Source organism: Myotis lucifugus, unplaced genomic scaffold (genome assembly GCF_000147115.1).
Source record: "Myotis lucifugus unplaced genomic scaffold, Myoluc2.0 scaffold_151, whole genome shotgun sequence".
Lineage (NCBI taxonomy): Eukaryota > Metazoa > Chordata > Mammalia > Chiroptera > Vespertilionidae > Myotis > Myotis lucifugus.
The window spans coordinates 641,991-657,383 of NW_005871199.1; the positions used below are offsets into that span (position 1 = coordinate 641,991).

At 40.7% G+C, this 15,393-nt stretch overlaps 1 protein-coding gene across 1 annotated transcript in view; it reads left to right on the forward strand.

The window, feature by feature from the left end:
- The window catches only part of NUP210L (nucleoporin 210 like), a 48,472-nt gene that overhangs the window by 26,553 nt on the left and 6,526 nt on the right, over positions 1-15,393 (forward strand). The window contains exons 18-31 of the mRNA XM_023759305.1: positions 866-951; positions 1,168-1,272; positions 1,567-1,668; positions 3,366-3,494; positions 4,271-4,398; positions 5,520-5,652; positions 6,600-6,644; positions 7,775-7,782; positions 8,120-8,291; positions 11,050-11,228; positions 11,758-11,975; positions 12,483-12,619; positions 14,744-14,870; positions 15,102-15,251. Of these exons, the coding sequence (XP_023615073.1) occupies positions 866-951; positions 1,168-1,272; positions 1,567-1,668; positions 3,366-3,494; positions 4,271-4,398; positions 5,520-5,652; positions 6,600-6,644; positions 7,775-7,782; positions 8,120-8,291; positions 11,050-11,228; positions 11,758-11,975; positions 12,483-12,619; positions 14,744-14,870; positions 15,102-15,251 (1,719 nt within the window). The remainder of the gene's footprint in view (positions 1-865; positions 952-1,167; positions 1,273-1,566; positions 1,669-3,365; positions 3,495-4,270; positions 4,399-5,519; positions 5,653-6,599; positions 6,645-7,774; positions 7,783-8,119; positions 8,292-11,049; positions 11,229-11,757; positions 11,976-12,482; positions 12,620-14,743; positions 14,871-15,101; positions 15,252-15,393) is intronic.

Genomic DNA, 15,393 nt, shown 5'->3' on the forward strand with positions numbered 1-15,393 from the left:
ATGAATGAATGAATGTAGCATCATCAGAAAATGCTTCACAGATTTAGGGATGATGATCATGTGTTGAGGATAAAATAACTGACCTACATAAAGTGGCAGATTCATGTTAGTTAATTTAAAAAAGAAAAGAAAAGCAAAAATAAAGCAGGGTCAGATTATAGAAGGCTTTAAAACTAGTTTAAGGAGTTTGAATTGTTCTAATAAGAAATAGCTATGTTAAATTTTTGAGTAAGGGATTGACATGACATTATATATACAAAACAGTTTAGAAGAGTTTTAGATCCCACTTTATTTCTCACTTCCATTTTTAATGTTTTTATTATTGATTGTAGAGAGGGGAAGGGAGAGAGAGACAGAAACATCCATGAGAAACATTAACATCAATCGTCTGCCTCCGGGCCGCCCCCTGCTGGGGATCAAGCCCAGGCATGTGCCCTGACTGGGAATCAAACCCGCGACCTCCTGGTGCATGGGTCAGTGCTCAACCACTGAGCCGTACCAGCGGGGCTCAATTCCATTTTTAAATTAAACCAAAAGTTTCTCCTACATTGTCATCAGTCTATTTTTGGACTCACAGACCATCAGAGCTGGAAAGAATTTTCGATTTTGCCTGGCTTCATCCCTCATTTAATAAAGGAACTGAGAAATTACGTGGTTGCCCAGGGTCACATAGGAATATAGTGGCAGAGTCAACACAAAAACCCAGTTTTCTGATTCTTGTGTGTTTCCCCATTCAGTGTTGTTTTTTTTTCTCCCTGCAACAAAACACTGTTTGAAATAAATTAGGGTAGAATTTGGTTTTCTGGAGACGCTTTTGTATTCTGCATGTTATTGTCTCACGGAATATTTTTCTGCGCGTCTCTAGGCCATCAGATCCTTAAAGCACATCAGATCAAAGGGACTGTAGTCATCGGAGTCCGTTGTGCAGGCTATTCAGAGGAAAGTTCAAAGGTAATGGAGATTGTTATATAAGAAATATAAATTAAAGAACTGAAATTTCAGGTTCTTCTTTAGAAGTCGTTTGTCACTGACATACATCTGGGAACTGTGTGTGTGCTTCTGTGCTCCTGTTATCTTTGGCAACAGAAAGAGGACTGGGATCGTTCTTCACTGAGTTGAGGAATTGAAAGTTTATAGTCACCTTTGCGGCTCTTATTGCATTTCTAGGTACTTCCCAGCTTGCCCAAATCTGCAGCTGTGGAGCTGCTCCTCGTGGATGACGTGACTGTGCTGCCTGAGAATGCCACCATCTACAACCATCCAGACGTGAAGGTAGAAGCTGTATTGGTCTAGTTAAATGGAATATATTGGATGGGAGAGTACTAGGTTATTAAGGTTAACAGTATAACAATAAAAAAAGCTCACTTATGTGTTTAAAATCATGGCTACACATATACATAGATCATCATAATTAGCTACAATATCCTTAGGAGTTATACTTTAATATTCAGGTTTTGTTTTTGGTCCATTAATCACATACTCTTTCTTAGGTAGAGAGAAGCTATTTTCTTTGAATTATTTATAAACCAAAGGGAATGGAATACTGTCTGTCTGATTTTTCCATAGGAAATATTTAGCCTTGTGGAAGGGTCTGGTTATTTTTCAGTCAACAGCAGTGAGCAAGACATTGTCACCATCATTTACATGGAAGCAGAAAGCTCTGTGCAGGTGAGTGCTAGAGACATTCCCAGATTGATGGTCTCCGGTCAAAGCCGCTCTTAGGAGAGTGATTGGAAAAATTCCATTGTGTGTTTCAAACCAGTTACAAAAATAACATTTGTTTCTTTTGCTTTTTTTAACCTACATAGACTCTTCAGCCAAAAAATGAGGGTTGTTTTATTTTTTTAACTAGCTGCAATACTGGACAATTGTTGGTTCTGGTTGAGCTGAGACATTATATTTATAAGATTTCCATTAAAAGAAGGTTAATTTCTATAAATGGATAGTTAGATATACTATTGACCATGTAACCTGAGTATAGGTGCTTTTAGACAGGATATAACAACTCAAGCTTTTAAGCTGACTTCATAGCCAATATGCCAAGGGATTTGCTTTTAGTTTACTTATAAAAAAAAATACTTTATATTGCCCTAGCCAGTTTGGCTCAGTGGCTAGAGCAGTGATGGCGAACCTTTTGAGCTTGGCGTGTCAGCATTTTGAAAAACCCTAACTTAACTCTGGTGCCGTGTCACATATAGAAATTTTTTGATATTTGCAACCATAGTAAAACAAAGATGTATATTTTTGATACTTATTTTATATATTTAAATGCCATTTAACAAAGAAAAATCAACCAAAAAAATGAGTTCGCGTGTCACCTCTGACACACGTGTCATAGGTTCGCCATCACTGGGCTAGAGCGTCAACCTGTGGACCAAAAGGACCTGTGGACCAAAGGGTCCCAGATTCACTTCTGGTCAAGGGCACATACCTTGGCTGTAGGCTCCTCCCTGGACCAGGCCCTGGAAGGGGGTCGTGCAGGAGGCAACCAATCGATGTGTTTCTCTCACATCGATATTTCTCTCTGTCTTTCCCTCTCTCTCCCACTCTCTAAAAAGCAATGGAAAAATATCCTCAGGTGAGGATTTAAAATGAAAAAAGGTAATACCTTACATTAACATATGCTTATATTTTCTTTCCTTCTAAGAGCTCAAAAGAATTTAACTTACTTTAGTCATAATGTTTGTCATTAAAAGGGGAGATTGAGGCCCCATGTGCAGGCAGAGGATGTGAGAACATGCTGTAGCAAAGAAGGAAAGACAAAGAATCGGTCTGCCCAGTGCTTTCTCCCTCACTGACAACTGCAACATACATGGACTTGACTTTCTTCATAAAGTCCTTTCCCTGTTCATAATTAAGAGGCTGGACCTGTATATTGGATTCTGCTTGAATTTAATCAACTTATATTCTGCTTTTTATCAGTTAATAATTGTTAAGGGTCCATATTTTGCCATTAACTGAAACATCACATTAAGTGTGTATATTGTGCTATGTCTGAAACATGTAAAGTGACCTCTCAAAGTTCCCATCACAAAGAAAATAAGATATTATATTTTCTGCTTTCGATGGAAATAGTTGCCATGATGCCGTGGTCATTGTGGCTCAGTGGGTTGGGCATTGTCCCATGCACCAAGAGGTTGCCAGTTCGATTTCCGGTCAGGGCACATGCTCGATCCATGTTAGGGGGCGTGCAGGGGGCAGCCAATCGATGTTTCACTATCACATTGATGTTTCTGTCTCTCTCTCCCCCTCCCTTTCTCTCTCTCAAATTCAATTTAAAAATCTTTTAAAAAAAGAAATAGTTGCCATAATTATGTTTGGACCATGTTTGCTTCTTTACCCAGCTACCATCTTCTTCCTTCTAGTTAGTTCCAATACATCCTGGATTTCTCACCTTGGAGGTCTATGATCTGTGCTTGGCTTTCTTGGGTCCAGCACTGGCCCACCTCAGGGTGTCAGACATACAAGAGCTGGAGCTTGATCTCATTGATAAGGTGAGAAATATGTGCTTTATCTTACAAATGAAACAGGCTTCATTTTCATTCTCAAACATCTCTTAATATAGTCTCTGCTCAGGACCTTTGGTAGTGTTATTGGAAAAGCTGCCCTTAAAGAACAACATTCCGCCCTAACCGGTTTGGCTCAGTGGATAGAGCATTGGCCTGTGGACTGAAGGGTCTCAGGTTCGATTCCGGTCAAGGGCATGTACCTTGGTTGCGGGCACATTCCCAGTGAGGAGTGTGCAGGAGGCAGCTGATCGATGTTTCTCTCTCATTGATGTTTCTAATTCTCTATCCCTCTCCCTTCCTCTCTGTAAAAAAATCAATAAAATATATTTTTTAAAAATCCCAACATTAAACATGGTAAAGATAGGCCCTGGTCAGATGGCTCAGTTAGTTGGAATGTTGTCTATAAACCAAAATGTTGCAGGTTTGATTCCCGGTCAGGGCACATATCCACAGGTTCAACCCCAAGTCAGGGTGCTTACAGGAGGCAATAGTATTTCTCTCTTTTCTCTCTCTCTATCTCTCTCTCTCCTTCCTCTCTCTCTAAAAATCAATAAAAAGACATATCCCCAGGTGAGGATTTAAAAAACAAGTAAATAAAAATAAACATGGTAAAGATAAATACGGTATACATAGATTAGTCTTGTTTGAACAAAGGCTGACCAGGAACATTTAGCATGAAAAGTTTGCCACCTCTAAGATTTAGACTGTCCTTGATGAATGAGGCACCTCTACTAAAATTACCTCTTTTTAAAAACTATTAGGTTGAAATAGGTAAAAGTGTGTTAGTAACTGTGAGAGTTCTTGGCTCTTCCAAACGCCCATTCCGAAATAAATACTTCAGAAACATGGAGCTCAAACTGCAGTTGGCGTCTGCCATTGTCACCCTGACGTGAGTACCGTTTCAATACTTCTTCCTCCCTGTGCTCCACATCTTGACACTCTCCTTCCTGGTAACCTGGTAACCTGGTAACCCATGGTTGTTTTCGAGTTTCCTCTTTCCCTTTTTGTCACAGTACCTTTCGGCCTTACTCTCTTCCCATATTCAGATGTCTTGTTTGAGGGCTACAATCATGAGTCTCATCAGTTTTTCCATTTTATGAAACTTCTTCCGGGGTGATATCCTTTTGGGGTGCTTCAATATAGAGGACCTTCAAAAATCTATTTAGAAGCAGAGTCACTAGTATACCCGCCTGTGAAAGGGGAATTGTAGGTATTCTAAGGCAGTTTAGTATTTGCAATTTTGCCAGTCTATGTTTATATTGCCCTACTAGAGGCCTGGTACATGAAATTTGAGCATCGGGGGGATCCCCTCAGCCTAGCCTCTACCCTCTCCAATCTGGGACCCCTCAGGGATGTCCAACTGCAGGTTTAGGCCCGATCCCTGTGATCGGGCCTAAACCTGCAGTCGGACATCCCTCTCACAATCCTGGACCCCTGACTCCTAATCGCTCACCTGCCTGCTGGACTAGTCGCCCCTAACTGCCCCCCCCCACCAGCCTGGTTGCCTCTTACTGCTCCCCCTGCCGGCCTGGTTGCCCCCAACTGCCCCTCCTGCCAGCCTGGTTGCCCCTCATGGCCCCCCCACCGGCCTGGTTGCCCCACGCAGCCTGCTGTTCAGTCGTTTGGTCATCCCTCACTAACCCCCCTGCCAGTCTGCTCGCCCCCAACTGCCCTCCCCTGCTGGCCTGACCGCCCCTAACCACCTCTGCCTCAGCCCTGCCACCATGGGTTTGTCCAGGAGGACATCCGGAAGGTCTCCTGGTCTAATTAGCATATTATCCTTTTATTAGTGTAGAGGATTCCTTTGGCGCCTTAGGACAAGATTTTTGTCTTCAAGAGATTCCTGCCATTGCCATGAACTGGGTCTTGACTTTGGAAATTTATTTTCTGTCATTTCCCTCTAACCATAGTTAAGATGAGCAGAAAATGTTAAGCATCTTTAGAAAGATGCATAACTGGCCAGTCTTAAAACCAAATCTTTCTCATCTAAAAATACATGGGTCTTTGCAGGCTAATGGAGGAACAGGACAAATACTCCGAAAATTATATCCTTCGAGCTGTCACTGTGGGGCAAACCACACTTGTGGCTATTGCTAGGGACAAGATGGGGAGAAAATTCACATCAGCTCCTAGGCAAATTGAAGTAAGAAAATTACCTCATTCAAAATTGATACTTCATCTTATTTAGCATTATTTATCTTTCCGTTTGGTTTGTACGAGTTGAAAATCATTTGACTGAAAAAAATTGTAGTCTAACTTTTGCAACAATATGTGGTTTGTTTGTGTTTTTTGTATAAAAATAATATACTTCTTGTAGAAATTGGAAAGACAAAAAATATAAAGACCCAGAATAAAAATCACCTATAATTCCACTAGAGTAAATTATTTTTAAGATTTCAGTGTATTTCCTTCACTTTAAAAAAAATTTTTTTAAATTTTTTTCAGTGATTTCGGAGATGGAGAGAGAGATAGAAACATCAATGAGAGAGAATCATTGATTGGCTGCTTCCTGCACGCTCCCTACTGGGGATCGTGCCTGCAACCTGGGCATGTGCCCTGACCAGGAATCAAACGATGAACTCCTGGCTCATAGGTCAATGTTCAACCACTTAGCCACGCTGGCCAGGCTATTTCCTTCACTTTTTCCCTTACACTTACTTTAACATGGATGAATCATACACTTTTTTCATCTTAATCTTCTATCAAAAGTATTTTTTTATGTGCTTAAAAGTAATTGTTAGCCATTTGTTGATAAGTGTTGAAGCTGGATAATAGGTAGCTGAGAATTCTTTATATGTTTGGAAAAAAAAGTAAAAAAAAAAAGATAATTGTAAACATAATTTTAATGGCCAGTTTTGTTCCAATGAGTGGATATATAATAACTTATTTAGCATTCTCATTTAAGTAATTTATAATTTTTGCTATTATAAATAAAAGTTGACTTTATAAGTAAATACATGTCTTTGTATATTTTGTATATAACTTTATTATACATAATTAGGATTTTCCCCTTAGAATAAGCTGCATGATCATTTGTTTTGAAATTGACTCTAGTTAATCACTATAATCCTTTTGGTTTTCTCCTTCAAGGTGTTTCCTCCATTCAAACTTGTTCCAGAGAAAATGACACTGATTGCTTTCTAGGTAATTTTCCTAATGCACAAATAATTTTATTTTTGGTTGAGGTAAAGTTCACATAACACACAATTAACCATTTTATTTTATTTTTATTTTTTAATATATTTTATTGATTTTTTACAGAGAGGAAGGGAGAGAGATAGTTAGAAACATCAATGGGAGAGAAACATCGATCAGCTGCCTCCTGCACATCTCCCACTGGGGATGTGCCCGCAACCCAGGTACATGCCCTTGACCGGAATCGAACCTGGGACCTTTCAGTCTTCAGGCCGACGCTCTATCCACTGAGCCAAACCGGTTTCGGCACAATTAACCATTTTAAAGTGTATAGTTCAGTGGTATTCAGTACATTCACAAAGGTGTGCAGCTATCACCTCTGTCTCGTTCCAAAATATTTTCGCTATCACAAAAGGACACCATACCCATTAATAGTCACTTCCCACATCCCCTCATCTTAGCCCCTGGCAACCAGCTGTCTCTATGAATTTAACTATTCTGTATACTTCCCACAAATGGACTTATACAATATGTGACCTCTGTGTTGGCTGCTTTCAGTTACCATAATATTTTCAGGGTTCTCCCATGTTATAGCATGTATCAGTACTTCATTCTTTTTATGAGTAAATAATATTCCATTGTGCAGATATAACATTCTGTTCGTCCATTCATCCATTGATGGACATTTTGGTTGTTTTCATCTTTGGCTGTTGTGAATAGTGCTGTGAACATTCATGTACAACTATTTGTTTGAATACCTGTTTCAATCCTTTTATTTCCATTATTTTGGCTGAATAATTTTTTTTTTAAATATATTTTATTGATTTTTTACAGAGAGGAAGGGAGAGAGATAGAGAGTTAGAAACATCGATGAGAGAGAAACATCGATCAGCTGCCTCCTGCACACCTCCTACTGGGGATGTGCCCGCAACCCAGGTACATGCCCTTGACCGGAATCGAACCTGGGACCTTTCAGTCCGCAGGTCGACGCTCTATCCACTGAACCAAACCGGTTTCGGCTTGGCTGAATAATTTTTAATGATAAACATATAATAGAATTTGATTTTTTAAAAGATTAGCATAGTCCCGGCTGGTGTCGCTCGGTTGGAGTGTTGTCTCTTGTACTGAAGGGTCGCAGGTTCGATTCCCAGTCAGGGCACAAACCAAATTGTGGGTTTGATCCCCAGTCAGATGTGTATGGGAGGCAACCAACCTCCCGACTGATGTTTCTCTCTCACATCCATGTTTCTTTTTCTCTCCCCCTTCCTCTCTCTCTAAAATCAATAAAAACATACCCTCAGGTGAGGATTAAAAGAAAAGGTAAGCATATCAAAGCAGACTTTTACCTGAGGAACAAATAGGCACACCATATAGAGAATGGCAGGCAGTTTCCTCAGGGTAATCCTGGCAGCCGCTACTCCTTTCTGGTCAAACAGAGTCTCCAAGAGATGCCACTTGCTCTGTTTGTTCCCTAGGGAAGGGGCAGCCTTTGTGAGTTCCCGTGTTCTCAAGTGTTTCCCTAACTCATCTGTCATTGAGGAGGACGGTGAAGGGCTCCTGAAAGCTGGTTCCATTGCAGGCACTGCCGTGTTGGAAGTCACTTCTGTAGAACCTTTTGGAGTCAACCAAACAACCATAACTGCAGTTCAAATAAGTAAGTAAGTACATAAATAAATAAGTAAGTAAGTAAAAGGAATACTATGCCCTTAACAGGCATATTTCCTTTTTTAAGAATTAGAGACTTCTCAGGAAGTCAGAAATGAACTATAAGGTAAGAGATAATCTTGACATGATTCTAAACCATCAAATTAAAGTGAACTTTAGCCCTAGCCGGTTTGGCTCAGTGGATAGAGTGTGAGTCTGCAAACTGAGGGGTCCCGGGTTCCATTCCAGTCAAGGGCATGTACCTTGGTTACAGGCTCCTCCCCAGCCCAGTCCCTGGCAGGGGTATGTGCAGGAGGCAACCAATTGATGTTTCTCTCACATCGATATTTCTGTCTTTCCCTTTCTTCCATTTTCTCTAAAAATCAATGGAAAAAATATCCTCTGGTGAGGACTTAAAAAAAAAAGTGAAAGTGAACTTTAGAGTCCTTGTTATCTTGTTATAGCCTCAACTTGGTGTGATTGTCTTCTGAACAGCTTGGGCAAGAAAGTTGGTATGGGAGAAGTGTAGAACTATTGCTACCAAAATTAGGCTTTGTTTTCGGAATTAAAAAATTAGAATTAGACAATTCCTCAGAGGTAAGTTAGTCTAACACACACATCAGAACAGAACTGCCACCATGACTGGGCAGGAGCAGCAAGATGCTGCAGCACAGCGGGTACAGGGTGAGGTGTATCCTGCAAGCCAGTCGTATCTCCATTGGCACCTTCAAGGCTTTCGACAAGCATATGAATTTGATCCTATGTGGTTGTGATGAATTCAAGAAGATCAAGCCAAAGAACTCAAAACAAGCAGAAAGAGAAGAGAAGCAAGCCCTCAGTCTAGTGCTGCTTCGAGGGGAGAAGCTGGTCGCGGTAACAGTAGAGGGATCTCCTCCCACAGATACTGGCGTTGCTGGAGTGCCACTTGCTGGAACTGCTGGGGGCCCAGGGATCAGCAGGGCTGCTGGCAGAGGAATTGCAGCTGGTGTTTCCACGCTGCAGGACTTGCTGGGCCAGCTCATGGGGTTGCTGGGCCATCCCAACTGCGCTCCCTACCACGGAAATGTGCCCACCAAGGCCCTAGACTCATCTTACCCCCTCTCATCTCCCTAAAGACTGTACATAGTCCTTTTATTTCCTTGTGGCCTGTGAAACAAATTTATAATATACTTTTTTTTAATCCTCACTCCAGGATATTTTATTCATTCGTTCATTCATTCATTAATTCATAGGGAGAGAGTGGAAGGGAGGGAGAGAGGAAAAGAGAGACCAGGAATCAAACCCGAGACCTTTTGGTACCCGGAATGACACTCTAGCCACTTAGCCATACCGGACAGGGGTACAATCAACTTTTTTGTTCTTGTTAATTTTCACCCAAGGATATTTTTCCATTGATTTTTAGAGAATGGAAAGGAAGGGGAGAGACAGAGAGAGAGAAGCATCAATCAACGTGAGAGAGACACATCAGTTTGGTTGCCTCCTGTATGTGCCCCGACCAGAGCCAGGAATGGAGCCTGCAACTAAGGTATGTGCCCTTGACTGGAATCAAATCTAGGACCCTTCAGTTCACGGACCGACACTCTATCCACTGAGCCAAACTGGCTAGAGCTAAACTTCTTTTTTTAATATGTTTTTATTGATTTCAGAGAGGAAGGGAGTGGGAGAGAGAGAAACATCAATGATGTGAGAGAATCTTCAATTGGCTGACTCCTGCACGCCCTCTACTGGGATGGAGCCTGCAACCCGGGCATGTGCCCTGACTGGGAATCGAACTGTGACCTTCTGGTTCATAGGTCGATGCTCAATCACTGAACCACGCTGGCCAAGCAAAGCTGAACTTTTCTTGTTATCACAGCTTATCTCTTATAGTGTTAAAAAACAAATTATACTATTTTTTTAAAATATATTTTATTGATATTTTACAGAGAGGAAGGGAGAGGAATAGAGAGCTGGAAACATCGATGAGAGAGAAACATCGATCAGCTGCCTTCTGCACACCCCCACTGGGGATGCGCCCGAAACCAAGGTACATGCCCTTGACTGGAATCGAACCCGGGACCCTTCAGTCCGCAGGCCGTCGCTCTATCCACTGAGCCAAACCGGTTAGGGCAAATTATACTATTCTTAATAATTATTTAACAATATTGAGCACTCTGCACAAAATAAATTGCAGTTCTTTCCTCAAAAAGCTTCTCTTCACATTCCCACAGCTTTAATAATTAAAAGCCATTTCCTATACCCGCGGCCACATGCAAATACAAATATTGTATTTGTTCCCGTTTTGTTTTTTTTACTTCAAAATAAGATATGTGCAGTGTGCATAGGAATTTGTTCATAGTATTTTTTTAAACTATAGTCCGGCCCTCCAACGGTCTGAGGGACAGTGAACTGGCCCCCTGTTTAAAAAGTTTGAGGACCCCTGTCCTATACTGTCATATTTTCACTGATTTAAGTCATCTTAAATCAAGAGCTAATTATTTCATATGAAAGAGGGACACATTTTTTATCATCTATAATAATAAAAGCATATATGCTAATTAGACCGGATAACCTTCCAGACGAAGCCAGGGCTGTGAGGGAAACGAGGGTCCCAGGTGCCTGCTGGCGGCTGGAAGAAAGCCAGTGCCAGCAGCTGGGGGAAGGAAGGCCTACTCTTGCACAAATTTTGTACATCGGGCCTCTAGTTGATTATAAATCTCAGAATATGGACACAACTCCTCTCCAGTGCATCCTTCTCTGTACCAGTAGGTTTTGTCTCCCACAGGTAGCACCAGTGACATACCTGCGAATGAGCAGCCAATCCAAGCTGTACACGGCCCAAGGAAGGACCCTATCAGCCTTTCCGTTGGGCATGTCTCTCACCTTCACTGTTCAGTTTTATAATAGAATCGGAGAGAAATTCCACACACACAATACCCAGCTTTATCTGGCTCTGAACAGGTATGGAAGTCAATGACACTATGGTAGAAATTCTTGCAGATTAGGTTATTGTTATATAGCAGCTCCAGTAAATTGCTCTCATGTTCTGCACTTGGAATCTGATCTTTGATTCTTTCATTACGATGGGAAAAGACCAGAATAGTTATTAGCTGTTCAATGAAGAAAAATATCAGGATATTTTGAATCTGTCAAGTCCTAGTTCACAGAAAGCTTCCATACGGAGCTAATTGGAATATTATCAAAAAGTCATACTGAAAAAAATGTTTAATTAAAAAAGAAAAAAAGTCTTACTGGGCACTATATACTGGTATGTGAAGGTAATAGACAGATCTCTGGCCCTTACTGTCCATTGTAGAATTTCTTCTGAACTTTTGTGCTGTTGAATATAATGTAACTAGAGGCCCAGTGCATGGTTGAGGGGACAATTTGCATACTACCCTTTTATTATATAGGATAGGGTCTGTTCCCAGAACTGTTTTCTAACTATTGTCCCTTTTCAGAGATTCCTGCTTTTCATATCTACTTTCAGAGATGACCTCCTACTTATTGGACCAGGGAATAGGAACTACACTTACGTGGCCCAGGCTGTGAACAGAGGGGTGACACTGGTGGGGCTCTGGGATCGGAGACACCCAGGCATGGCAGATTACATTCCTGTCGCTGTCGAGCACGCCATTGAGCCTGACGCCAAGCTCACCTTTGTTGGAGATGTCATCTGTTTCAGTACTCACCTCCTCAACCAAAATGGTCTGGACACCTTCCTTTCTTAACCTCACAACTGGTTACAAAGCAACTCATCCCTTAAAGGATTTTTTTCTAAACTATCTAAATTCCAAAAGTGTTTTTATGCATTTTATTATTTTTCATGTTAACTGATAATTCTCAGTTCAATGCCCAATTCTCTCAATAGCTAGCCATCAGAAGTCAGCCAGTTATATTTATCAAATGCCTATTGAATGCATAGCTCTATGTAATGTATTATGTAGACGATGTAGGGTACTGTGCCTTCTCCTCCATTTCCAGCTTCTGAAGGAGGGTAAATGCTTAGCTGAAGAGCAGTAAAGGATGAAATAAAAGTAAGGAAAGGATAATAAGGCTTTAGTTCTAAGTTATCCTCAAAGCTCGGTGTTCCTGCTGGATGGGAAGAGAGATCTATATGCTTTAATGGTCTACTGATTTGGAGTCTGAGTAAGGTTAAAGTGACCAATTTATTCAAAAGGTTGCAACAAAGTGCTTTTTCTTATCTTTTCCTAGGTGAACCTGGGATATGGATGATTTCTACTGACAGTATTCTACAAACAGACACTGTCACTGGGGTAGGAGTGGCCCGGAGTCCAGGAATAGCAACAATCTTTCATGACATCCCAGGACTGGTGAAAACATATCGAGAGGTAAACTTAACAATACCAGGATTGAAGAGATAAGGGCGTCTATTTTTATAAATGGGAATATGCATATAAAAGAGAAATGCAGTCACATATCAGATATAAAAAGAGCCAACAAGCTTTATTGGGATATAAAGGGAAACAGTATTAGGGTTCTTTCTTTTTTAACTTTTTAAAAAATATATTTTTATTGATTTCAGAGCATGAGGGAGAGGGAGAAAGAGATAGAAACATCAATGATGAGAATCACTGATCAGCTGCCTCCTGCATGCCCCCAACTGGGAATTGAGCCCGAAACCCGGGCATGTGCCCTTGACCAGAACCAAACCCAGGACCCTTCAGTCCACAGGCCGATGTTCTATCCACCAAGCCAAACTGGCTAGGGCAGTATTAGGATTCTTAACCAGAAGAATGCCTCGTCTGACTTACATTTTAAAATATCACTGTGACCTCTGGTTGGTACTAAACTGTAGGGGCTAGGGTAGAAGCTGAGAAACCAGTTGGAAGAATATTATTGCAGTAAACTAGGTGAGATATGATGGTGGATCAGGGTGGTAACAGAGGAGGTAATGAGAAGTTAATCAGATTCTACATATATATTATCGGTAGAGCCAATAGAATTTCCTGACAGATTACATGTAGAGTGTGCGACAGTTAAGAATGACTTAAGGCCCTGGCTCAGTTGATTAGGCGTCATCCCATGCACCAAGAGGTTTCTGGTTCCATTCCTGCCCAGGTTGTGGGCTTGATCCCCAGTAGTGGGTATGCAGGAAACAGTCTATGGATGTTGGACTGTTACATCAATGTTTCTCTCTTCTCCCTTCCTCTCTTCCTAAAATTCAATTAACTATTCTTTAAAAAAAAAAAAAAAGACTTAAGGTTTTTGATTGACTAACTAAAAGGTCAAAGTTGCCATCAACTGAAATGTGGAATCTGTGAGTGGAATAGCTTTGGAGAGAAGGTCAGTCAGTTTTGGACATGTACTAGTAAAACTGGACATGAGGTTGCTGGATATAAAAGTCTGGGAGTCACCCTAGCTGGTCTAGCTCAGTGGATAGAGCATCATCCTGCGGACTGAAGGATCACGGGTTTGATTCTGATTAAGGGCACATGCCCAGGTTGCGGGTTCGATCCTCAGTAGGGGGCATGTAGGAGGCAGCTGATCAATGATTTTCTCTCATCATTCATGTTTCTATCTCTCTCTCCCTCTCCCCTCCTCTCTGAAATCAATAAAAAAATACTATTAATAAATAAATAAAAGTCTTGGAGTCATTGGCATAGAGATGATATTTAAAGCCATTAGATCACTAAGAGAATGGGTGTAAACTGAGAAAAGGCCCAAGAACTAAACTCTGGGGACACTCCAATATTAAGAGCTCTTAGAGCAGAAGAGGAACCAATAAGAGAGACTTCTAAGAAATGACCAGTGAAGTGGGAAGAAAACCCAGAAATTTTGGTGTCCTGGAAGCCAAGTGAAGAAGTTATTTCAAGAGGAAGGGAATGATCAACCAGTGAAATACTATTAATAGGTTAAGTAAGATAAAAACTGAGACCTAATTGATGGTTTTTACAATATGTAACTAACTTTAAGGTCCTTGAATATTTAAAAACAAACTGTGGTAGTACTGAGGAGACTGGAGAGTATATTACATTAAATTGAAGATATTTGGAGGGAAAAAGGATCATTATCATCATATCTCTTTGTAATCATTAAGCACTAGGCCTTACATACAAAGCACAGTATAGGATGCACAGGGATAAATTAGGGTTCTAAGTTAAAGAGCTTAGAGCCTAATAGGAGGGATTTTAACAGGTGTAAAAATGTGCACAATATAAGGCAGAACATTGCAAAGCATACTGAGGATTCTGTAAAGTTGCAGTTGTCTTCAAAGGCATTTTAATAGGGAATCCTACAAAGGGAACATATGTCAGAAGGAATAATGGACAGAGACCTCCTTTGAGAAAATGTTTTCTTCCCGTAAGATATTGTGATTCTCAAAAATGTTAGCACATGAAGAGCAATTTGTGTGAAACAGATGCTTTTGGTCAAATAAGTTATGAGAGGCAGAGAAGGAGGGAACCAGATTCTCTGAGAATTGAGGTCCAGATTTGCCTTCGGTTTCCTGACAGGTGGTTGTCAATGCATCGTCAAGATTAACACTCAGTTATTACCTCAAGACTTATCTCACCAATACTCCCAATTCAACTGTGTTCAAGTTCTTCATCACCACTGGCAGAAATGGTGTCAATCTTAAAGGTCAGGATTCTTATAGGTATGGGTGATTGTTCTCAACTTTCTCATTTTCCCATATTAATTTCCCCCTTTGGATTAGCAAGATAAATTTCTTCTTATTTCAGAATTGACTCTACCTTAACAAATAAATCATTGACTCATCCTTTTTTATACCTAACTGCTTCTATGTAACAGCATCTCCTTTTAAAAAAATCTTTTAGTGATAAAGCTGTTTACCTCTTTTCTGCTTATTAGGGTCCTGCACCCCAAGTCAAGCCTCGGCCATTACAACAATACTTCTTCCAGAGACCCTCATACTGTGTCACATACAGTTCAGTAACACTTCACTAGACATTCCAGCAAGCAAAGTCTTTCATGTCCATTCATATTTCAGCATGGAGAAAGGTGGGTTCCACCAGCTGAATCTGGTTTCCCCCTTATTTTCATATTTGTACAGTTGTCACCTTCTTATTGGATTGCATGCATATTTTCCAGTTTCATCTGCTATATATGGACTCTTTCTCAATCAACATTTTTGTTTAATTCA